The following is a 26,588-nucleotide window of genomic DNA, read 5'->3' on the forward strand; positions in this document are numbered from 1 at the left end:
ACACCAAGCATCCTTGGGGACTTCTTGGAAGTGTGGTCACCAGGTAGCAAAAGACTTCCCTTGTAGTTGAGCAAACAGAGGTGAAATGGCCCCTAAATAGGTAGCCACAGCCTTTTCAAATAAGCAAGACACAGCTATAGGACCAGACCTGCCCCTCTCTCAAATACAACATTTCATTTAATAAGAAAAGATTGTTGTACCTTTCCAACCTTGTTGTGAGGATCTGAGTGGAACAAACTCAAGGTAGGGATGTCTGGACGTGCTGTTCCCTGGCAGTCCTGACTAAGGCTCTCATTCTCCACAAATGTCCAGTAGCAGGCTAGCAGCTGTTGCTCAGAAAGGGTGCAGTGGATGGCCCTCTCAGGGAGGCATCAAGTTCAGGACTCCAAGAGGCACTGCCAGGTGGAGGTGGTCTCCCTTGCTAGAAGCTCAAAATAGCCTAGTTATCAGTAGCAGACACCTACAATTCCAGGGGACCCTTGGGGTTTTACAGGCATCAAACGTAGGGCTGCTGAGATAGCCTGTTGCACTATCCCAGCTGCCTGCTACTCCTGTACCAAGCTACATTTGCTAGATTTTCTCTTCAACATAGACGTAGGGTACAACAAACTGTCTAGGTGAGACATATTGTCTCTTAATAGTCAAACACTCAAATTAAGCGCTGGACTTCTTTTTAGGGAGTAGTGAGCCATAGAGTGAATGACACTTCCTTTCCTATCTTGGAGATTGGTCAGCCCACGTGGATCTCAAGAATTTGACTTGAGTGGCTGGTCTCTATATCTTATCAGGATTAAGGAGTCACCCCTTGGCTTTCATGCAAGTGAGCAAACAACCATTGCCAACTCTTCTTTATTGGGGCCTACCATTATGATAGGATCAACGGAGTGACTTGTTCCATATGTCAGCCTACCCACTGGTGGCAAGTAGCAGGAAAATCTGAGTCCCCCAGGTGCAACATGGTAATTGTGCATTTAAGCCCATATGACTTGTTCCATATGTCAGCCTACCCACTGGTGGCAAGTAGCAGGAAAATCTGAGTCCCCCAGGTGCAACATGGTAATTGTGCATTTAAGCCCAAGGTCTGGAATAGCCAGAGCTACAGTGTCAACAGCTAAATTCAGTTGGCAATAATAATTACACCATAAGTCTCCAGATCTCATTAGCCTTTCCCCCTGGATACTCAATACTGTAGTCTTGAGATACAGATGCTCTCAGACCCCTACTACCCTTAAGTCCCTCATCAAGGTTTTGATTACTTTTCCCCCTGGAATTATATATTGCTTCTGCAGTATAATATGGGGAAAAACTGGAAGTCTGTGGGTGGTTTTGGTGTCATCTTCCTACTGTTACAACTCTACAAAGGGCTCTTCACAATTGGGAGAGTCTCTTTTGAGTCTTATGAGCACTCACAACGTGAACACACCCATATAATAGCCCTCAGAATAGGAAGCAGCGCATTGCCACATCCTAAAATCCCCTCGTGTCTGCTTCAAGTCACTACATGTCCCGAGAGTGAACACTAATCTGACTTCTATCCTCACAGATTAGTTTTCCCTGTTTTTGAGCTTTACACAAAAGGGCTTTTACTATACACTCTTTTGGGACTGACTTCTTTTGCTTTTGAAAGACTCATCTAATTTTTTGTGTGAGTGGTTGTAGATTGTTCATTTTCATTGCTCCATGTTATTCTCTGATATGAATATACCACCATTTATCTAGCAACTCTAGTTTTCATATGCGTTTGGGGAGTTAAAAAACATTTTGCCTACTGTGAAGAGTGCTGCTGTGAACACTCTTATACAAGTGTTCTGGTGCACATATGTGTATAATTCTCTTGGGTAAATAGCTAGGAGTGAAATTGTTGCATCATAGGTTATGCATAAATTCACATATATTGAAGTTGGCAAATAAATTTCCAAAGTGGATGTACCAGTTTTCACTTGCATCAGTTGCTCCACGTCCTCACAAAGACATGATGTTTCTATCAGTTTTCATTTTACCTATTCAGGTGTGAAAGTAAAAGCATCACAATATGGCTTCAATGTTCATTTCCCTGACCTTCATGAATTACGAGGTTGAGACCCCTTCATTTGTTTATTAGTCATTGGTATTAGCCAGTTTTTCTGAAGTACCTGTTTGTCTTTTCCCATTTTTTCTGTTGGGTTGTTTGCCTTTACTTCTTGATTTGTAGGAATTTTTAATGTATTCTGGATACAATTCCTTTGTTGGATACATGTATGGCAAACAAATAGTCCCAATCTGTGGACTGCCTTTTCTCTTTCTTAATGGTGCCTTTTGATGAACAAATGCTCTTAAGTTTTACATAGTCTTTTTTCTTTATTGTTAGTATTTTATTTCTGGTGTGACCTGTTAAAAAGAAAATGTTGCCTACTTCAAAATCATGAAGACATTCCCTATGTTTGCTTTAAATTATTTTTTACCTTTCACATTTATATCTGCAAACCATATTCAATTGATTTTTGTTCCTAGTTTGAAAAAAGGTCGATTCATTTTTTTCAAGTGGATATCCAACTGACAAAAAAAGACCATTGTCTCCTCACTGTACTTAAGTGTCACATTTGTCATAAATCAGGTGACTTATCATATATGTATATGCACACACACACATTTTTTGCCCTGTGTGATGAACCAGTATGTGTATAGATTGATAGATAGATACATAGATAGATTCTATATTCTCTGTAATATTCCATTGGTTAATTAGTCTCTCCTTGACCAGTACCCCATGGCTTAATTCCTAGAATTTCATAATAAGTTCGAAGTGTGGTAACCTATGTCTTCCTTTTTCAAGATTACTTTTGTATTCTTGCCATTCTGCATTTCCTATACCTGCACTGTCCAGTACGGTGGTGACCTGCCACGAGTAGCTATTTATTTGTTTATTTGCTTGGTTGGTATTTTGGGTTTTTTTCTTTTTTTATTGCAGTATAGTTGATTTACAATATTGTGTTAATTACTGCTGTACTGCAAAGTGATACCGTTATACATATATATGCATTCTTTTTTATATATTCTTTTCCATTATGGTTTATCACAGGATACTGAATATAGTTCTCTATGCTGTAGAGTAGGACCTTGTTGTGTATCCATTCTATATATAAAAGCTCACATCTGCTCACCCCAACCTCCCACGCCATCCCTCTCCCAATCCCCACCCCCTTGGTAACCACCAATCTGTTCTCTATGTCCGTGATTCTGTTTCAGTTTCTCAGATAGGTTCATTTGTGTCATATTTTAGATTCCACATACAAGTCATATCATATGCTATTTGTCTTTCTGTGTCTGACTTACTTCACTTAGTATGATAATCTCTGGTTGCTTCCATGTTGCTGCAAATGGCATCATTTCGTTCTATTTTATGGCTGAGTAGTATTCCATTGTATATATGTACCATACCTTCTTTATCCATTCATCTGTCGACGGACATTTAGGCTGTTTCAATGTCTTGGCTCTTGTGAATAGTGCTGCTGTGAACGTAAGGTGCATGTATCACAAGTAGCTACTTAATTTGAAATTTAAAATAATTAAAAATTTAGTTTCTCAGTCACTGTAGCCACATTTCAAGTGCTCAGTAGCCACATAGTGACTACTGTATTGGGCAGCACAGATACAGAACATTTTCATTATCACAGAAATTGGTATTGTATAATGCTACTACTCAGATCAGTTTATCACTTTCCACACACACTCACACACAGAACCTACTGGGATTGGGATCTGGTTTGGTTTCGATCGCCAGACCAGTTTGGGGAAACCAAACATCTTTATGATAGTGAAACTTCCAATCCCTGTGAAAAGTCCCAATCCCAATTAGTAGCTAAGCTGTGTATGATTAATACTGCGTAATTAAATCCTAATGGAAAGCTCAAATGTGCAAGCACCTCACTATATTGCATCCCTGGAAAACAGAAGTAGCTAGAGCGTGGAGGTCTGAGGTCTGATTGCTACTGCTCCCTTTATGAATTCAGTTTGGCTACAGGTTTAATTCTAGTCTATCCTGGACCTTTTCTTATGCATTTCATGGGGTTCGAGATAGCTTCCTCTTGCTGCAGGTTCCCTCAGTATAGATCCTGTATCTACACCCTTTGCCTAAGGACTCAGTAGACGTTCCCACTGAGAGAGGGACTATATTTTCTCATTCACTGACTTTGAGTTTGTCCATTTGATTGCATGGGCCAATGAAATATTAGTGGGGGCGGCACAATCAGAGGCATGAAAAAGCACTTTTGCATTTCAGCCTTAGGTTCTTGTACTTGGGCATCATCATAAGTATATGCCAAGACAACATGGAGTATAAAAGGCAAGTGGACCAGAGTTAAGTAACCCTCAGTTTCTGAAGTGAGGCCTGTCCAATCAGTCAACAGCCAAACAACACACATGCATGCAAGTAAGCCTAGCCAAAATCAGGAAAACTGCCCAGCTGAATCCGGACTAAAATGCTCACCTGAACACTCATGTTCTAAATGGTTACTGACATATGCAAAGGAAGCAAATAGAAGAGGAATAAAATGAAAGACAGACAACTACGCATGCCCATATAGAGGCAGCACTCTCCAGCCTATGGAAAGTTCCATCCTCACCTAAACGTGTGTGTGTGTGTGTGTGTGTGTGTAATAAAATAGGATTGGCTATTTTCAGATCCATTTTAGTTAAAAAAACATTGATCAGGACTTCCCTGGTGGTGCAGTGGTTAAGAATCGGCCTGCCCATGCAGGGGACACGGGTTCGACCCCTGGTCCAGAAAGATCCCACATTCCATGGAGCAACTAAGCCCGTGTGCCACAAATACTGAGCCTGTGCTCTAGAGCCCACAAGCCACAACTACTGAGCCCGTGTGCCACAGCTACTGAAGCCCAGGTGCCTAGAGCCCGTGTTCCACAGCAAGAGAAGCCACCGCAATGAGAAGCCCACGTGCCACAACAAAGAATAGCCCCTGCTCGCCACAACTAGAGAAAGCCTGCGCACAGCAATAAAGACCCAATGCAGCCAAAATTAAATAAAAATAAAATAAATTTATAAAAAAAACCATTGATCAATAAATAATTTTAAAAGATGTTAAAACTTAAGAAAATACACATCATCAGTGATCACACAAGATAATATTTGGATCTATAAACTTCCAAATTTCAATTTTGAAAGGAAAAATTGTTATTCTTTTAAGCTTAACTCTCTATTTTATAGATTCACCATAATTTGAGTCTCATTTAATAGACTACCTCATGTACTTGGAATCTGCTCTGAAGATAGGAAAGCAGGGAAATGTGTAAAATGAGAATTTTAAATTATCAGGTCTCTTCACTTTATACCCAGCCCAAGGTATCGTCTTTTTTTTTTTCTTTGCGGTACACGGGCCTCTCACTGTTGTGGCCTCTCCCGTTGTGGAGCACAGGCTCCAGACGCAGAGGCCCAGCAGCCATGGCTCATGGGCCCAGCTGCTCCGCGGCATGTGGAATCTTCCCGGACTGAAGCATGAACCCGTGTCCCCTGTATCGGCAGGCAGACTCTCAACCACTGCGCCACCAGGGAAGCCCCCCAAGGTATCATCTTTATGTACGTTGTACAAATTCTTGTAAACATTGTTGATTTTATATTTTGTACCAACGTGAAAGAAAAAAATTCTCTCTTACTCTCTCTAAATTAATCTCAATGTAGGCATTGATAGATAAAAACCACCAATGACAAAATAACATGTTTATTGAGATGCAATTAACATAAAATTTACATACTTTAGTTGGAAAGTTCAGTGATTTTTGTATTAAAGTTACAACGTTATGCAACCATCACCACAATCTATAACTTCTATTCAATTTCAGAAAATTTCCAACACCTCAAAAAGATCCTCCGGGCCCATTTGCAGTCCATCCCTGCTTCCTACTTCAGACCCAGGCAAACACTAATCTACATTCCATTTCTATGGATTCTCCTTCTCTGGCTATTTCATATCATATGAAGCAAACAATACATGGCCTTTTTCACTAGCTTGTTTTACTTAGCAAAATGTGTTTCATATATATCTATATATAGAGAGATACGTATATATCTACACGTATCTATATATATAGATATATACGTATAGATATAGATATATATGTAAGACCATGTCTTGTGAAAATACAAATAGTTTTATTTCTTCCTTTTCAATATGCATGCCTTTTATTTCTTTTTCTTGGCTAATTGTCCTGACTAAAACCCCCAGTACATTATCAAATAGAAGTGGAAAGAGCAGGCATCCTTGTCTGCTTTCGATTTTTAAGAGGAAAGCTTTCAGTCTTTCAGTAGTAAGTATGATGCTAGCTTTGACTTGATTCCAATCTCTCATTTATCATTGTCCTTTGTAGCTTTTTGTCCAGTGTGTTGAAAATCATTGTTTCATAGTCTTTTTTCTGATTATTTTGGTGTTTCACAGGAACTTGTGGTAGGCTGAATTACAGACACCAAAAGATCTCCACATCCTAACCCTCAGAATCTGGGAATATATTACCTTATAATGCGAAAAGGACTTTAAAGATGTGATTAAGTTAAGGGTCTTGAGTGGGGAGATTTTGCGGCATATTGCAGATATCACGCAATATCTGGGTTGGCCCAGTGTAATCAGAAGTGTCCTTGTAAGAGAGAAGGCGATGTGAAGATTGAAATAGAGATTTGAAGATGCTTCCTGGCTGGCTTTAAAGATGGAAGAAGAGGCTCTAAGCAAAGGAAGGTAAAACATGTAGCGCTAGGAGCTAGAAAAGACAAGGAAACAGATTCTTCCTAGAGCCTCTGTAAGGGCATGGCCACCACTGACACCTTGGTTTCATCCCAGAGAAACCCATTTCACACTTGTGACCTCCGGAACTGTGAGACAATAAATGTGTGTGGTTTTAAACCACTGAATTTGTGCTTGTGTTTTATAGCAGCAACAGGACGCTAATAGGTCCTTGTTCCTCCATCATATGTGGACACAGAAGGAAGTTCAATAGTCATTCTACATAAGCTATTCCTGGGGCAAAAGAAGAGGTGGGAACAATTCTCAACTTTTTTTTTTTCCAAGCCACGGCGCGTGGCTGGTGGGATCTTAGTTCCCTGATCACGGATTGAACCCACACCCCTGGCAATGAAAGCACAGAGTCCTAACAACTGGACTGCCAGGGAATTCCCTGGGGTTTCTCCTCTTTTCCTGCTCACACTCAGGCATATTAAGTTGTCAGTACATCAACCACCGCTTATTCATCTACGCTTATAACAACTTCTGTATCTCCACATCCATTTATCACCCATAGCCAATCAACTGTTGACTTTCAGTTCTATACACTTCTTCATGTGTTTCCAATACCCCTACCTTAGTCTAGGACTTCAGCATCTCTCACATAAATCACTGCTTTAATGAGCACTCCATTCTTGCTCCTCTCTGATCCTTTCTTCACATTGCTTTCAGAGTGACATGTCTAAAACACAAATTACTTCCCAAATTAGAGCCCCTTGATGGCTTCTTGTAGCCTTAAGAATGAAGTCTCCACTGCAGTCTCTGGGGAAATGCAAATGGCCAATAGACACATGCAAACATGTTCAACATCACTAATCATCAGGGAAATGCAAATCAAAATCACAATGAGACATCACCTCACAAAAGGACACACGTAACAAATTTTGGCAAGGATGTGTAGAAAAGGGAACCATCCCACACAGATTCGCAGGAGTGTAAAGAGTTGCAGCCACTGTGGAAAACAGTATGGATATTTCTCAGGAAACTAAAAATAGTTTTAGTTTGTAGTTGTTAGAACTACCATACGACCCAACAATTCCACTCCTGGGCATCTATCTGTAGAAAACAAAAACACGAATTCAAAAAGATGCATGCACCCCAATGTTCATAGCTGTGTCGTTTATAGTTGCCAGTGTATGGAAGCAATCTGTGTCCATCAACAGATGAATGGAGAAAGAAGATGTGATGTATATATAGAATACTAATCAGCCATAAAAAAGGAATTTTGCCATTGGCAGCAACATGGATGGACTTGGAGGGTATTATGTTAAGGGAACTAAGTGAGACAGAGAGAGACAAACACTCAGTAAATTAAAAAGAATTAATAACTGGCTGAATTAATGGACATAGAAATGAATGTAGAAGAGACTTAAGAAAGGGTAAGTCTTCAACAACAGACATGCTGCAGAGAGCAGAGAAAGGGCAGGGCTTATTTGAATACCACCTAATAAGTTGGTATTACTAGGTCTACAGAGCTAGTGGGCCCTTTTGTGTGCGTCTTAAATACCAAGTTTACTGTGTAAGCAGTAGAGACATAAAAATTTTCTTACAGGAATTTGGCATGGCCAGAGTTGGGTTTCAGGAAGGTTGACTTAGCAAGTACATGAAGCATGTATCTGTGGGGAAAAATATGGAGGTAGGAGAAGGTTAGGAGACTAGGGCAAAGTTCAGGCAAGAAGTAATGAAGGTAATGATACTAAGAGTTGGCAAGAATGTGGAACAAATAGAAATCTCATCCTCTGCTGTGGGGAATATGAACTAGTACAACCGGTTTGAAAGATAATTGGTGTTACCTAGTAAGGTTGAACATGGGCAGACCCTATGACCCAGGAATTTCATGTTTAGGCCTATACTGTAGATCAGGGTTTCTCAACGGTTGACATTTTGGAAAAGATAATTCTGGGTTGTAGAGAACTGTCCTGTGCATTGTAGGATGTTTAGCAGTATCCTTGTCCTCCACCCACTATATGTCAGTAGCACACCCTCAGTTACGACAACCAAAAGGTTTCCAGAGGTTATCAAATGTCTCCCTGGTTGAGGCGGAGGGGTAGTGCGTAAAATTGTCCTCAACTGAGAAAGCAGAGAAACTCTTGTATGTGGGCATACGGGGATATAATGAGAAAGTTCGTTGCAAAATAATTTGCAAAAGCATAAACCTGGAAACAAGCCACATGTCCATCAACAGGAAAGAGACACACTGTGGAATTTTCATATGGTGGATAAGTATACAGCAATGAAAAGTGATTACTACAGTTGCACACATCAACATGGATAAAGATCACAAACACAAAATTGGGGGGATAGAGAAAGAGTAAGACAAGTAATACATCTAGTAAAACTAGATCTACATGAAGTCCAAAATGGACAAGAAATAACATTATTTAAAGGAACATTCCTCTGCAGTGAATGTATAAAAATGTGAATTATTAACAAAGTTCAGGATCGTGGTTACCTCTGGGAAGGAATGAGGGGAGGAATCTGGAAGGGCACAGGTGGACTTCCAAGGCATTAGCCGTGTTCTAGTTCGCAAGCTTGGTGCTGGGTACACAGGTTTCTATATTATTATGATATACCTTACATACATGCTGAATTATCTTCTGTATACATGAAAGAGTTCATAATTTGTCAGAAAGTGATGAGGTCTAAAATAAGGCAAGAAAACGGAGAGAAAGGCAGCAGAGTAAATAATTGGATGAGAGAAAGAGAAAGACAGGGAGAGAGAGGGAAGAGTCAACTTTTAGGTACCTCTTCGAAACGTTTTAAACTCATTTTCTTCATAGATTTGGGGATGAAATCAATTCCTTATCTATAAACACACATAATTCATTGCTCAGACTTCTAAGAAATGTACATTTTATGCCTCAAAGCCGATCCTACTATATGATGTGATTCACGGGACTGGATAATACCACATTTCACAAAACACCATTGTCTGAGAATCCTGCCCTGTTAGACTTGTAAACGGGTTCTCATTTGTATTCCTTGGAGTTATAAGCATCTGAAACTAGGCGGCTTAGAGTAAAAGTGATTCTTCATCACTAACTTTAGTGTCATTAGCATATCCCTAACTGGGACAGAACACTGTTTCCAACTCCGGCACCCACCCTACCCCTCTGTTTTTCTCCCAATGGTCACCTCTCAGGTAGTGGAATAAAAGGAGAGTTTTTGGATCAAATCCTTTCAGAAGATGGGGCCATAACCAAGGAAAATATCAGAATACCCTAAGCTTTCCTGGACGAGGCAGAGAGGGACAAGACAGGTCTTTTCCTAGAAGAAGCACAAAGTTTTCAAGGCAGAAGGACTCACTGAAAACATATTTTACATATGAGGATACAGAAAAACCCACAGACACCCAGAGAAGCAGGAAATGCAGGATTTGTCCCTGATTGATTTAGGGACCGTCTGTCAGAGACTCAAAGAAGCCTGATATGTTAGAGCTACAGCAAACCCTCAGAGCAGCAAGCCTGAGCTTCCTCCCTCAACATGAGAGGCTTCAGGTGCATCCATGTGGATAACGTAGCCCACTTGTCCTGTTACCTGGATACGCAGCCTTCACCTCGTAGATACCTCTCAGCCCTGAGAGTATAACACTGACAGTGCCACTCAGCCCTCAGAAGCACAGATGCAGTGAAGAGGAACACACATGTCTCTTGGGGCTTGGGACATGGGGCCACCTGGGGAGTAAATTCAGGGCCCTAGGTAACTGGAGCTCGGTAAGGGCCAGGGACATGGACTCCGAGCATGCACCAAAACAGGCTTATCTCAAAAAGAGGTGTGCATGCGTTTGTCTAAAGTGAACCTCCCGGGACTTCCCTGGCAGTCCAGTGGTTAACACTCTGCTCCCAATGCAGGGGACATGGGTTCCAACCGTGTTCGGGGATCTAATACCCTGCATGCCACACGACGTGGCCAAAAAATAATAATAAATAAATAAAGTGAGCCTCCGAAAATTCTTCAGCCCAGGTAAAGGCCTTTAATATTAACTATTAACTATAGTTAATACGCTAACTATATTAACACAGAAATACACACACACACTCCCTGCCGGCATGGCATGAACCATAAGGAACCAAACCAATTTGACGACTTTCCAGGGACCCTACATGGATAAATTTCTACTTGGACTGTTCTTTCATTAAACAATGGTGACAAAAGGCCTTGTGCCTTTTGTTGTTGTTGTTCTAGCCATGAGGAATACTCTGTGTTACTACATGATAACGCATTTTTAAATGTCAACACCAGTGACAGGGGAAAGGGTTGTGGATACCTTACACTCACTTCACTTTAACAGACCTTTATCAAGCATCTACGAAGAAGAAAACACAGTGCTTTAGGAGAGAGAAATCAATAAAAGCCTTTACGTTCCGAACAAGTCAGAAGCTCACACTTTAGGGAGCTGGGGAGATACACGCATAAATAAATAATGTTAATCTACTCTCCATACGCGAGGAACTAGCATAGAAAACAGAAAGCGGTATTGATGCTAACTAGCAAGCTCTCAAGCAGCCTTAACATTATAGAAATAAGGCCTTCTACCCTCAAACCCCTGGTCCTCCCCTTCTCTGATCCTCTGCTCTGCTCAAGTACCACTTCACATTTTTCCCTTAAAGAGGTTCCAGATACTAGGCCCATTTCCTCTTTTAATTTTCTTTAAATTAGGACATATTTCAGATCTCGACAAAGGTCTGAAAATGCAACACCCATGCAACCATCAGCCGTCTTAAGAAACATAAGCTTACAAATAAAATTGAAACCCAGTGTACCTCTCCCCAACTGAATTCTCCGTCTTTTTCTATAGATTTAACCAGTGTCTTAAATAAGTTTATTGTTCTCATACACACCTTTCTGCATACTACATATGTATGCATTACTCCTATGTATGCCTTTTACTACAAATAGATGTATCTATAAACAACCTAGTAATTTTGCATGTCTTTAAACTTCATATGTGCATGGTATCATAATGCTTTTATCATTTTAGAATTAGGTTTCTCCGTTACCAATTCGTCCCTTCCACTACTGAATCTTTGCCCCTTGTTATAAGCTGAATTGTGTCCCCGCAAAAGACATGTTGAGGTCTTGACCCCCGCAACCTGTAAATGTGACCTTATTTGGAAAGAGGGTATTTGCAGGTGTAATAAAAGATCAGATGAGGTCATACTGGATTAGGGTGGGCCCTTAATCCAATATGACTGGTGTCCTTATAAGAAGAGAAAGAACACAGAAACAGAGACACAGGGGAAAACACTATGTAAAGATGAAGAAAGAGAGTGGAATCGTGCATATACAAGCCAAATGAGGCCAAGGATTGACAGCTACCACCAGCAACTAGGAGAGAGGCATGGAACAGATCCTTCCTCTGAGCCTCCAGAAGGAACCAACCCTGCCGACACCTTGACATAAGACTTCTGGCCTCCAGAACGGTGAGAGAATAAATTTCGGTTGTTTTAAGCCACCTGCTTTGTGGTAGTTTGTTACGGTAACCCTAGGAAACTAACACATCCCTCCGGGAGGTCTTTGTGTCTCAGGCCCCTGAGAATTCTAGTGTCTTCCTCAGTCCAGATCTTACCATCCTGTTCAGTTTACCTGCAATAGTACCAAGTCAGTGAATTAAGGCTGGTCCTACTGTGGGTGTAGTTAAACGTTTCCCCCATTGCTCTAAAGCAGCAGTTCTGAAACTTTAGTGTGCTTCAGTAGCACTTGGAGGACTTGTAAAAACCTGATGGCTAGCAGCCTACCTTCAGAATATCCAATTCAGCAGGTCTGGAGCAGGGTCTGAGAAGTTGCATTTCAAACACGTTCCCAGCAGACGCTGATGCTGCTGCTCCATGGCAGGCCACTAGCACCATCTGGTCTCCAGGCAAGCTAGGTCATCCATCAGTTTCTTTCAGTAACATATACTAGAGGCTGGGCCACCATCTCTATTGCCACACAACTTGTTTATAATCTAATATTTCAATTTATTTGAGGCTGCTATAAAGGGATGTCAAACAGGCTTATCAACTAGTTGAAAGAAATCCCTTTATATGAAAGTTAGGTGGGCCGAAATAAATAGAACCAAGATACACTGGAGTCAGTATTATTTATGTAAAAAAAACCCAACTCTGCAGCTTATTCATGTCAAACAAGCTTTTATTTTCAATGTGAACAATACTGTCAAATTTATCTGTCAACGGTAAGAATAAAGTCAGATGTCAGTTAATATCATTTTGGGATGTTGAATTTTGAAACAACATTTGTATTGTGGGCTAATGAAAACTAGAATATCCGTGAAGAACAAATTCTTCTTTTCTTTCGCTGTCCACTTCTTTTTATGCCTTCCAACTGTAGGGTGGGAGAAGAGTCAATTAACAATTGTACACCAATAACATGCACCAGGGACTTTCTAAATAGGAGTCAATACTATGAACATCTGTTGGCTCTCCAAGGAGAAAACAAAACGTTTTCTTCTTGTAACCCAGCCCCTTGGTTGTCAGGGTGCACATCATTTCATCACACCAACCTCATCTCTCTCTTGCCCACCACTATAAATGCTAGCTTTTGTTCTTGAAAGGCCACTCTGTGATTTAAATGTCTTTCCACCTTAAGAGCCTATGCTCCTTACACAAATCATAAATCCCTTATATTCCCAGACCTCTGGTATCCGTAACTGTAAAGTGAGAAGGAGGCTATTATCAAACATCCGCAGGTGTAAAAATTAAGAAAGGGAGAAAGAAAGAGTGTGATATTGCGAGAGAGCGAGAGAGGTGAGAGAGAGAAAGGAAAAGATGAATGGGTAGAGGAAAGAGAAACTAAGACTGAATTACCAACTCAGTAATAGCCAATAATCTTACTATGGCTAATTTTTCTTTTGAATAAAAAATCTAAATTGAAGTAATATTTGTGAATTACTCATCAAATGCAGTCTTATTTGAAATCCTTAACTTTTTAGTACTTTGTAAGCAGTCACCTTCTCAAAGGCATTGTTATTCCAAGAGACTCCATTTCTGTGGCCAGGTGATGAAGGTACAGCTAGTGCACAGCTTGCTCGCTTTAGCTGCTTCTCCTCGTGGCCACTCTCTAAAAATATAGGTCTCTATATTTTAGACCTCTAAAAAAATATAGGTCTCTATTTCCAGGTCTGATAAATTTCCCATCTGTAGTAGTCTTAAAGCTACAGGACAAACGACTTGTGGCTGTAAATGAAATACATTTCAGAACACACTTCCTTCTATACCATCTAGAATACAAGTACATTATTAACATTAAACTGTTCTTCCAAAACTAAATTTCATTAATTTTTTCTTATTTACTTTACAAAAATTATTAAAAACATGATAGATAGCTAGTGGGAAGCAGCTGCATAGCACAGGGAGATCAGCTCGGACCTCTGTGACCACCTAGAGTGGTGGGATAGGGAGGGTGGGAGGGAGATGCAAGAGGGAAGAGAAATGGGGATATAGGTATACTAGAGCTGATTCACTTTGTTATAAAGCAGAAACTAACACACCACTGTAAGGCAATTATACTCCAGTAAAGATGTTAAAAAGATAAACAAAAAGTAGATTAAGGATGTAAACAAAACAAAACATAAAGCTGTTATTAACAGGTATATGTCAGGAATGCTTGCACTATACAATAATACCTGTATTCTCCAGAGCTGCCCTCTGCTGAGACCATATCCAGCTTGGGTCCTTCTTCTGGTTTCTCATTTCCATCCTCTTCCTCTTCATCAGCATTTTCATACCGATGTTCACTCTCTTCTTTAGTGTCGAATGATACGGACTTTGGCATCACAAGGTGGTGGACAACATTTCCCGATTTAACATCAGCAGCAGAATCTAGTTCTCTGCCCTCGGGAGGATCTGGAGAAGACAAATATGTCAGAAAATAAATAAAGAAATGAAAAGAATAGCTGGCCATGCTCCTACTGGTTGATACAACACTTCCATGGCCCTCACACTTCTGCTGCTTGACAGTTTTCACAACATTTTCCCCCTCTTTCCAGTAGATCTCACACACTGTGCTGCTGATTACTTCTGGCCCTTTGGAGAAGGGATCGAAATCATCTGATCCTGAGAGCATGTTTGTATGTTTCTGCCAGAACGTCACTGGAAAACGTTCACCCGATTTAAAGACAAATTCTACGGCGAAGCTCATTGATTCCTCAACCACTGAAAAGTGCCCCTGTGCCATTTCATCATTTTCTCAGGTCATCCTACTGAGAATCTTTACGTTTTTAGAAGCCTGTCAGCCAAAAGTGAGGTATGCCATTTGTTTGCCCCTCGGGTGGTAGAAGGCAGCATACTTTTTCTCAAGATCCTAAAGGTCTTTAGAGAATTGGGCTTCTACTTGTGCATATCTTGCCTGAAGGTTTTTGAGAGCTTTGACCCGCTGCCTAACCGCCAGAGGCCAACGCTGAGCACGGCCTGCCTTTGAGGCCGATGCCCCAGCAGGGGCTGCAAGGGCCTGAGGTCTGGGCCGCCCCTCGCCCGCTTCGGCCCCGTCGTCGGGTCCTCAGGCCCCAGCCTCCCAGGACTCGGAGTTATCAGCCAGGACCTCGCCCAACCAGAACTCGGCCTCCACTGCTGCCGCCGCTGGTTCCTCTGCCTTCTAGGATGCCGCCCCCTCTGCAGGTTCCCGCGGCTCCCAGGGCGGGTTGCCCTCTGCCTGGCACTCGCCTTCCAGCATCTGGTCCCCTCTCTCTCCCGGCTCCCTGGGCTCCCAAGTGCAGCGCCTGACCACCGCGTGGCCGGCGAGCGGCCGGGCCAGGATACGGCCTTTATAACGAATACGGGGTCTAGAAGGGAAGGGACCGAAACCGCGCGGTGGGGAACTCACAGATACCCGCGACCACTTCTGCGCCCTCCTCACCGTCCTCCTCCTCCTCCTCTTTGTCCACATAATTCTTGTCCTCTTCCTTGTCTCTGTCTCCCTCCTCCGCCTCTTCTTTCTTCTCCTCGTCCTCTTCAGCCTCCTCCACTTCCTCCTCCTCCTCTTCTGCCTCTTCCTGCTCTTCTACCAGCTTTACACCCCAGTCCTCCTGGACTATGGGCTGGGCGCCCTGCTCTTCCCAAAGGGCTCGCACTACCGCCTGTAAATCCCTATGGGCGGCGACACTGCGACCCCTGCCACGCCGTTCTTCCCGCACCGCTCCTCCTGGGACTGGGCCAGGGATGCTGGCCATGCCACTGCCTGCTCTGTTCTGACCACCTGTGGCTGAGCCCTGCATTTCTGTGGCAGAGATGGCAGGAAAGATGCACCAGTCCGTGCCTCAACCAGAGAAGCGATCCGGCTGCTAGACCTAGTTGGCAAAAATGGCTGCTGCCGAGCTAAGCGTCGCTGCTGGCAGCAGAGCCTGCTGGGACGGGGCGGGTGAAGGGGGTGGGGGTGGTGGGAGGAGAGAAGATGGCGGCAGACAGCGGAACAGTCTGTGATGGTGGCCTTTGGAGGACTCGTGACAGGAAGGGTCGGGGGGAGGGGCCCGAGGAGCAGCCAACCATAACTGTGCCTGGGAGGCCGTTGGACAAGGCGGGAAAGAATCTGATAGGCAGTTGACGGGAGCCACAACTTCGAAGGGTAAACAGAGAACTGCTTCCCCCCCATCCCTCCCCCCACCCCGCATAGGGAGCTCTAAACTCATTGGCTGAAAGGCGAGGATTGACATGCCTGCGATTCAATGAAGTTTCAAGACCCAGCTTCTAGAGTTTGAGACCTTCCCCCCTTTCCTTCCAGGACGTTGGAGTCCCCAATTACCCTTTAAGTCCAAGCATATCCGATACTTTTAATTTTACCACTGCCAGCAAAACTAAAATGTCCCCATATAGAGGCACTCTGCTGCACAGGGTGAATTGTTCCCTGATTTCCATCTGGAGGTGGCTGGTGCCAATAGGGGCAGAGTCATTAAAAACTGTATAGTTAATATGTCAGCAATAGTAAAAAACCTACCAGTAGAGAGAGAAAAAAAGAATTTGGACATTTTAACAGGTTAGTGTTTGTGCATGTGAGGGTGTGAACATGTTAAGGATGAGTAGGCTGATGCACGTAAGTAAATGTATGAGTGACACCATATACGTGAGGCATATTCAGGTGGGTGAGTGAATGCATAACCACGTTAAATTGAGTATATTTGTATTGGAACGAATGTGTGCATATGTCAGTCTATCTAGGAATGGGAGTAAGTCTGTGAGCACGTTCATATGAGTGAATGTGTAACTTGTGGATGTATGTGATCATGTCTGTGTTTAAGAGTGAATGGAGCCTGTTCACATGTCAGTGTGGTAATGTGTGTTTCTGTGTGTTCACGTGTATGAGTGAATTTGTAAGCATGTGCATGATGGTAGCATGTTCATCTGTGAGTGAATGTGTAACCGTATTCATTTTTGTGAGCTTGTTAATGTGTGCATCTATTTCTGAGTCAATGCATGAGTGTATGTGTATGTGAGAATGTTGATCAGATGCATGTACATGACTGTGTTAATGAGGGTACCTGTGAGTTTATGAGCAGGTTCACTGTGTGCATATGTGAACATGTTCATGTTTGTGTGCAAATGACTGTGTAAGTATATACATGTGATCATGTTCCCGTGTTTGAATGAATGTAGAAGCATATCAGGTATGTTCAGGAATGTGAGTGAATGCATGCTTTGTATTTGTCTTTTTGTACATTTGTGTCGGAGTAAATGTACAAAAATGTTTATGTCAGTAAATGCATGAGCATATATATATATATATATACACACACACACACACACACACACACACATATATATGGGGCATATTATTAAATGCAAGTTTAAGTGAATACAGGAACATGTGTGTGTTAATGAATATGTAAACATACTTTTGTGTAGGGGCATGTTAATGTGTGTATTCTTTTCTGTGAGTCAATGTGATTATGTTTGTGATTAAAAGTGCATTCATTTGTGTGGAAGTGATAATGTGAGCATGTCTATGTGCAACTGTGAGTATGTGAGTGTATGTGAGTTTGAATGTGAGAGATTGTGTGTGTGAATATGATCCTGTCTATATGTGAAAGTCTGATCATGTCCATGTCTGTGCATGAGTGTTTTTGGGGTGTGCGTGAATGCTGTTTTTTAAATAAACATGAGAGCATGTGTGTTTATGAGCACGTAGCTGTGTGAATATGTGAACGTGTTCATGTGTGTGAACTTGTTCATGCATGAGTGATGTGTATGTGTGAATGTTATTTTTTAAATAAAGGTGAAAGCATGTCCATGTGTGAATGTGTGTGAGTGCCCGTAGGGAGTGACTGTGTGTGAGTGTGCAGTCATGTCCGTATGTAAGTCCATGAGAATGTGTGTGTGTGTTTATGTGCGAATGTGAGTGAAAGTGGGAGTGTCCACTTGTTAGTGAGATAACGTGAGCACGTTTGTGTGTCTGGGAATGTTAATGTTTAGGTATGTTTATGTGTGGGTGAATGTCTGAATATACTTGTGTGTTTGAGCATGAACATATGTAAATGAAAGTCTGAACACGTTTGTGTTTTGGGCATGTTAATGTGCAAGTGTGAAAGTTTTTGTGTGTGTTTAAATGAATTTGTGTGCTCATTCATATCTAGGTGTGTGAGCATGTGCATGTAAGGGAGCATATTCACATGAACTAATTAAGGTATGAAAAAGCTGGTGTGTGTGAAGGTATTGATGTATAATTATTTTTCCTGTGTGCAACTGAATGTGTAAGCAAGTTTATGTATGTGAGCACGATGTATAATTTTAAGTGAAGTTGTAAGTGTATGTGGGGTGTGTCTGTATATGCGAATTAATCTCTGAGCAAGTTCATGTGAGTGAATATGTCAATATGTTTGTTTGATCATGTTAATGTCTGCTTGTGCTCATGAGTGTCTGAGCAGCTTTGTGTGTGTGATCGAATATAAGGATGTGCATTTATGTGAACATTTTCCTTTGTGTCAATAAGTGTGTAAGGTTTTCTGTGTTTGAGTATGTTAAAGTGTGAATATGTTCATTCAGTGAATGTGTGAATATGGGTATCTGTGGAATGAACATGTTAGTATATGTGTAATTGTACTGAAATGTGTGTTAATATGTGTACATTCAGAATGTGACTGTGTGACTGTATTCATGTGTGGATTAACATATGAACATTTTCGTGTGTGAGTAAATGGAGGAGCAGTTTTGTGTGTGAGAACACGTTCATGTTGGTGACAATGTTAACATCTTAGTTTGCATGAAAGTGTGAGTGTCCTGTGATTGGACATGAGTGCATCTACGTGTGAGTTAATGTGTGAGCATGTTTGCGCATATACGCATGTTAATGTGACTGTGCTCATTCGTGTGAAGGAGTGTGAGAATGTGCTCCTATGGGTGACTGAATGTGTGTGTTCGTGTGGGAATGACTGTGAGTCGATAGGTGTATGTTCATGTGCAAGTGTGAATGAACGTATGATTTTATGTGTGTGAGTGGATGTGTGAGTATGAGTGTACGTGAGCATGTCTGTGTGCGAGTGACTATCAGTTTGTGAGTGGATGACATTGTGTCTGTCAGGGTGTGAGCACATTCCTGTGTGTGACTGAGTTAATATGCACGTACGTGTGAGCATGTTCATTTGTGTGAACGTGTGAACCTGTTCACGTGTCAGTGATCTGTGAGTGTGTATGCGTTTTAGCACATTTGTTTCAGTAGCTATGCAGGTACGTCCGTGTGCGAGCATGTTCACGTGTGAGTGAATGCGAGTGTAGGAGTCTACGTGTGAATGCACCAGCATGTTCCTGTGTGAAAAATGGGTGAGCATGTCCACGTGTGTGAACATGTTGATGTGAAAATGTTAAGAGCATGTGTAACTATATTTGTGCGTGAATGGGTCAGCATGTGAGTGTTTGTGTAAGTGAATGTGTGAGAATGCTTATATGCGTTACAGATTTAATGTGTAAGTGTGAGTGAATGTGTGAGCATGCGTTTGAGTGTGTTCCTTTTTTCTCAGAACCCCAGGTCCATATAGTGAACTGTAAGGCACCGTGCACAAAGAAGTTTTTATTTTCTATTGGCTCAAAGCTGTCTTTAACCAGCTCTACAGCTAGGCCATATTATTCTCTGTGTATTACATCACACTGCTGCTATAGAAACCTGTGTGACTCTTGTGATTCAACCTGCTGGCTTCCCTGAAGGATAACTGCCCAGAAGCTGAGCTGCAAAGACAGAAATGTGTTACTCCAAGCCTAATGCTTCAGAAAGCAAAGTTCTACTGGGAATAATTGTCTGAATGACAACTGAGAAGTAAATGGGTCTCTGTGTTAGGGCAAATCCCAGACTCCAGCATTTAGGGTTACTCTGAACAAGCCCCAGCAATGTGCTATGTAGGGACAGGGGTTCCTATAAACACAGTCCTTTATTACAACCTTTTGCACCCCTCACATGCCTTTAGAGAATGGAAGCTGTGTAAGACAGTTAACAAAACCCAGCAGGGCCGGGGAGCCAGGGACCCCACCAATCCCAGGGTCGTACTTCTCATTCTAGACCATTCAGTGCCACTCAGGCAATTCCATCCCTTTCGGTGGAATCCTGAGGACCCTAAAGGGCCAGCACAGAGCCCTGTCCAAGGGCTCCCAGCTAAAAGAGCAAACGGGAGCTGAAATGCAGTCCACATTCCCCTCATCAAGCCATGTGTCCTGGCACAGAAATGCAGCCCAGAAGAAGGGAAACTTGTTCTACTTATCTGCCCAGAGGGGCCGCCTTATATGCTAGCAGTGATCAGTGTGCAAACTTAGCTAAAGTATCCATACATCTCTAACAGGAAAATTCCAAGTGTTACGGACTGGGCTTCCCTGGTGGTGCAGTGGTTACGAATCCGCCTGCCAATGCAGGGGACACGGGTTTGAGCCCTGGTCCGGGAAGGTCCCACATGCCGTGGAGCAACTAAGCCCGTGCACCACAACTACTGAGCCTGTGATCTAGAGCCCGCGAGCCACAACGACTGAATCCGTGTGCCACAACTACCGGAGCCCATGCGCCTAGAGCCCGGGCTCCGCAACAAGAGAAGCCACTGCAGTGAGAAGCCCGCGCACCTCAATGGAGAGTAGCCCCCGTTCGCCACAACCGCAGACAGCCCACGCGCAGGAAACGAAGACCAAACACAGCCAAAAACTAAAATAAATTAAAAAAACATGTGTTACGGACTGCATGTTTGTGTACCCTCCAAAATCCATGTTGAAAGCCTAACAGTGTGATGGTATCTGGGAGGTAATTAGGCTCAGGTGAGGTCATGGGGGGGGGCTCCCCATGATGGGATTAGTGCCCTTACAAGAAGAGGAAGAGATGCCAGAACTCTCTCTCTTTCCACAGTGTGAGCACACAGCCAGAAGGCAGTCATCAGCAAGCCAGGAAGAGCGCTCTCACCGGAAACCAAAATGCCCAGCACCTTGGTTTTGGACTTCCCAGCCTCCAGAAGATAAGAAATAAATTTCTGTTGTTGCCACTCAGTCTATGGGATATTTGCTATAGTGGCCAGAACTAAGACAAGAAGCCTCCAGATAAGGTGCCTAAATCCCATCTTTGCAGTGATGACCTCAGCTCCATAACCTACCACTGTCCTCTCTGATGAGCTCAGGAAGGCAAGAAAAGTTGTGCGGGTAACCACTTCCCTTCCTCTTTGAACTTCACTGCTCCAACGTCTCTCTCTCCCTAGTGTCTATCACAGGTTCAGGGTTCAAAGGAAAGGCGAAGGGAGGAAGAATAAAAAATGTCTCATTTATTCCTTCACTCCACGATATGGGAGTGCCTGTGTCATAGGAGGTGCTGGGCTGGGCGACGCCCTCAGGCAGCTGCTTTTCACAACACTGTGGCTTCCAGTTCTCTTGCCCAGAGGGAAGCTGCTTTGCTAGCTTTCCCTCGCTCCTCCTCCTCCTCTTCTCACTGCCCCTTCCTTCTTGAGGGAAAATAAAGCTCCTCTTTGAACCTGAACAGGACAAAGTTCCCAAGGCTTCTGCTTGCGAACTTGTGGGGGAAGAGGAAGAACGGGTTAAACCCTGAGGCTCTCCTCCACCTCACACACAAAGAGAGGTTCGACTCAATCTAGTGGGAGGCCTCACAGGGAGATCTAGGGGTCCCTAAACTCTGAAGCCCTTGGCCCATTCTCCCTGAAGCCCTGCTTGAGAAGAGGAACAGGTGTGATGGCAGGTGACTCTCCCAGGGTAGGTGCCACCTCCTGGATCCTGCTTGCCGCTGATAACCTCACAGACCTGGGGATGGGCTCGGCTCAACTTGCCCGTGGAGCAGGCAATGGTTCGAATGGGTTTTGAGTGCTCTTGAGACTACCACTTATCTCTAGGCAGTGTTCTCCTTCCTGTCCTCACTGTTCTTGACCCTCATCCCTCATCCTCTCTGTCCTGACGTCTCTACTCAACTCTGTCCAGTGTCAGCTCTCATTCTCCTGCTGCCTCTTTCTTCCTTCAATTAAAGCAATTCAAAATGTAAGCCGGTATGTTCACTCCTTGATTGCTAGAGTCTCACTCTCTTCCAGAATCAAGTTGCAAATCTCTATCCAGGTGCTCTTTTCTCCCAGCGAGACACCCCCCAGCAACTTTAACCTTGCTCCCGTGGTACCTATGGGCCCCTGGCAGATGCTCACCTTCCTCTTCTCCTGCCCCCCTGGGCTGAGTTTCCTTCCTCTCCAGAGCATGCTGCAGTTGCAGGCCAGGCAGGGAAGTTACCTCCTAGGACACACACCTTGCCCCAAAGTGTTCGGCTTTGTTCTCCGCTTCCCCCAGCCCTGCCACGCACTCCATTCAGAGAGCAACTACCCCACCTACTGTCCTCCTTGCTCCCCAAGTACACACACTCACACGCGTGCGTGCACACACGTGCACAGACATACACACACACACGACATCCCCAGACTTAGCACCTGCGGTGCCCCCTTCTGTATAAAGAAAGTCTAAAGTTGTTCTTGCACTCCCCTCTTCATCGAATATTTGGCCAAATCTATCCAGGGACCTCGTTTGTCTCATATGTCCCAGGTTTGCATTCCAAAAAAGTAATGTAACCCACCCCCTCCCACCTTAGGCAGCAGGTGTAAACAGATCAGAGTCTGAAAGATGGTGATGAGGTGCCTCAGAGATAATGCAGATTCTCCACACCTGACAATCCCCAGAGCTTGGCCCTCGGCCCTGTTCCCTCCTTCTGGCCCTGGCTGCCTGCTGAGATGCTATCTTGCTTAAAACAATGGGAGAATGTGCTTGGTGTTTTTAAATTGTGGTTGTTAAGTCTCTGCTGAGATATAGGAGAACATGGAAAGGAGGAAAGGAGGCAGCTACTCCCTGACACCGACCAGTGTTTGGGCCCACTGCCCCAAACGATATCATACAAGGGGCAGGGGCTGTGCTCTAACACCTGAATTCCCCTATACCCAGTCCTCTAGCCCTCGCTCTCCTCCCTAAGGTCCCCACCTAGAGCCACTGCTGTCCTTCTAACGCAAGGCTACTGAAGGAGCTTGCTTTCTGCCTTCTCCACCCCAGCCCCCCAGCCCCTAGGTACACACACACTCACCTTGGAACATGCGCGCTACACCTTATCCCCTCACACGCTGGAGGGAACAATGCAGCAAAGGGAAAGCAACAGTCAGGGGACCCACCTCCAAAGCTCAGGACCCAGGGCAATGGCCTTGGTTTTCCAGGTAGCTCCCAGGGCAAATGGTGCCCTCACTGGTCTACCCCCAAGTGCCAAATCCTCACAGCCGTGTGCTCTCTAGGGTGGAGGCACCGCATATTCAGAAGGCTTGTATTCATTTCCACAAATATGAACTATGAGCGTTCATTAGCTCCTCAGAGTTGGTATCTAGTTCAACCTCCCATAGAACCTCTAATTAATGTACCCTTCCTTTTCTCTGTCATTGGCTTAGGGTTCCTGGGTGTCCCCTGGGCCAAAGAATACTACTCCTGTTCTGTGGGCTTAGGGCAGGTTTCCTGTCACTTCAAGCTGTGTGGCCCAGGCTAGCTGCCCTTTCTAAGGGGAAGGCTAGGAGGGAATACAGAAAGAAACTGACTCATTGGCTTCGTGGTGGTTTCTATTTCTCTTTCTTTGCCAGTTCTCACCTCTGCTCTAGAAATCTGAATGCTAGTCTAAAGGGTTTGGGTTTTATTGGACAGCTGAAGTCATCAGATGTTCCTGACATAATCAGGCTTGATTTATAAAGACCATGCTGACTGCAGTGTGCTGAATGGATTAGAGGGACCAACACTAATATTAGGGCGACGAGAGGCTGGGAAGTTGTTGCAGAAATTCAGTAGGAAGATGCCCAAGGCCTGATCTGGGGGTGGCTCATGATCAACAGAGAGATAAGAAGAGACTTGGGATGTTTTCCAGAGGTAGAACCAATACAACCAACCTGGTGGGAGTTGAAGGCTTGCGGGACAGAGGGGCAAGCACCTGGGTCCCGGGTAGGTGACGTAGACTAGACAGAGATCACATGCTCAGTTTTGAAGAAACTCTATATGGTGAGTACCCAGGGTGCACAGAAGGTGTGCTCAACTGCCCTCCCCACAGAGCCTGACAGATGGAGCAGAAAATTCTACCTTGAGCACCATAGCGCCCTCTGGCCTGCACGCCCATTCTGTGGGTAGTGCTCCTCCACTCACACCAGGGAGTGTACTTCACGTGTGGGACCTTCTCAAGGGAGTGTGGAGCGAGCAGAAGGCCTCGTGCATGTGAAGCCAGAGAAGTGGGAGAAATTCCAGGGTCAGAGCAAAAGGCCTGGAGGTTGGGAGCCCAGGAGCACCCCGACTGCAGGTCTCTGCAAGTCAGGAAGGTGGGATCTCGAGAGGCAAAGGTGTAGAGCCTGGGAGAGGGCCACTGGTATGCTTACGTGGTGGGCTGCCTTCCTGTGTTTCAGCTCTCCTCAACAGAAAAACCCCAGGTGTCTACACATGAATTTACCTACAAAACAGGAACAGACTTACACACATAGAGAACAGACTTGGGGTTGCCAAGGTGGTGGGGGGTGTGGTGTAGGGGAGGGAAGGATTGGGAGTTGGGGACTAGCACATGCAAACTGTTATATATACAATGGATAAACAACAAAGTGCTACTGTATAGAACAGGGAACTATATTCAATATCCTGTGATAAACCATCATGGAAAACAATATGAAAAAGGAGATATATATACACACATATATATATATATATATGTGTGTGTGTGTGTGTATATATATATATATATATATATATATATATATGAATCACTTTGCTGTGTGCCCAAAATTAACACAACACTGTAAATCAACTATACTTCACCAAAAAAACCAAAAAGCCCTCAACATCTATAAGCGGTTTACCTCCAATATGTGGAGTCAGATGGATACCATATCCCATCAGCATCCTGTCCAAAACCTTCTGGACCACTTTCATTTGCATAGTTTTTGCTGAAACAGAGAAGTCACTGGTCATCAGTAAAGGCCACATTGTTTTCCAGAGGACAAGCAGCAGAGAAGAGCGCAGCTGTCACCTTTCCAGGGCTTTCCCTTCTCCTGCACACATGTAGACATGTATAGTCGTATGGGTACACGTTCTCTCCCCCACCCCCTTCTCTCCCCACCCCCTTCTCTCCCCACGGTGAGTCAGCCAGAAGCACGCAGTGAGGCAGACTCCTCCTCCCCCGCCCCAGCTTTTATCCAGAGGATGGGGCACAAAGACTGGGTCCACGTTACCAAGCAGGATGAGGGGCTGCGGGAGCGGGGGCAGGCATTCTGGGAAGTGGAGAGGAGAGGAAGCAGGCAGGGGGCAGCCCTCAGAAAAATGCATTACCTCAACCCCCTAAAGAGCCCCAGTTTGTAATCAGCAATGGACACAGCTCTCCAGGTCGGTGGCTGTCCTTCCAGGGGCAGCTGATTGCCCCAGGAAAAGTACTCTTCCACCCTCAGTGCCCTCCTGAGCTGAGCTAACAAGTCTACGGCCTCTAGCACAAAGTCACATTTCCCCATCTGGGCATTTTCTTGTCATACCCATGTCAACCTTGCTCTTGTACACCTCTGATTTTAGAACTGGGCATACGGCTTGACACAGAGAGACAACCTTCTGGCCCTCGCCCAACAAAGTCATTTCACACTCTTAGGCCTCAAGGCTGTCTTCTCAAAGACATTCATTCTGGGAGCTGGCGTTTCTCTCACTAATCATGTATTTCCAGCCTGGAGGTGTCTTGGCTGAGTATACGCAAGTAGCCAGCCAGAGCCCTGCAGACAGCTGGGCTTTCCAAAGCTCTCTGATGTGCTCACCCAACACACCTGAGACCTTCAGCAGGGCTCTTTCCTCCCAGAGGGCATGGGAATGGGAACCAGGCCCTGAGCATCACTGTCATCCTAATGTACTCCCACACGTTGACCAAGGAACATCAGTTCCTGCAATGTGTGTGTGTGTTCACTATATGTCCTACAAAGTCACCACAAGTAATGAATCAGTGACTACTAAACCACTGCTCCTAGGGGAAATACAGGGTTAGGTTCCTGCGAGCCTCTGGTTACAACACTTTCATCAACCAATCAATATATAAACTCGTTTTATGTCTGTTTCTGTTTCAATTTATAATTTAATCCAATTAGAAATCAAGAATTTACTAAAAGAATGTATATTAACAAAACGCTAAAAGCGTCTTCCAACAAAAAACTCTAGAATCTGTCCAAGTCTAAATCACTGGACACTCCCAGTAGTGTCTCCAGAGGCTCCTTCATTGTTGAGGCTTTAGTAACCTCTGTTCATGCCCCATGGCATCTCTGGACCACACATGATGGCTGTAAGGTGCCCACGGGGTACTGAGGCAAGAAACTGCCCTTCTTGGCCCTGTATTATAAACCATTAGAGTGGCAACTGTCAGCCACATA

General features: G+C 44.0%; 1 protein-coding gene across 17 annotated transcripts in view; it reads right to left on the reverse strand.

Moving 5' to 3' along the window:
• The window catches only part of LOC117198559 (cilia- and flagella-associated protein 251-like), a 92,922-nt gene that overhangs the window by 62,390 nt on the left and 3,944 nt on the right, over positions 1-26,588 (reverse strand). For 5 of the 17 annotated variants that reach the window (XM_049704443.1, XM_049704445.1, XM_049704444.1 and 2 more), the window contains exons 3-4: positions 25,050-25,136; positions 24,579-24,649 (exon numbers count right to left, since the gene is read on the reverse strand). In XM_049704443.1, coding sequence (XP_049560400.1) covers positions 24,612-24,649; positions 25,050-25,136 — 125 coding nt within the window. In that variant the 3' untranslated portion in view covers positions 24,579-24,611. Of the gene's footprint in view, positions 1-12,874; positions 13,088-14,387; positions 14,608-15,616; positions 21,713-22,305; positions 24,668-25,049; positions 25,137-26,588 lie in introns of those variants that run through there. The other 12 variants (XM_049704437.1, XM_049704438.1, XM_049704436.1 and 9 more) reach the window with 10 other exon arrangements.

The sequence above is a fragment of the Orcinus orca genome, chromosome X, assembly GCF_937001465.1.
Source record: "Orcinus orca chromosome X, mOrcOrc1.1, whole genome shotgun sequence".
In the NCBI taxonomy this organism is placed as follows: domain Eukaryota; kingdom Metazoa; phylum Chordata; class Mammalia; order Artiodactyla; family Delphinidae; genus Orcinus; species Orcinus orca.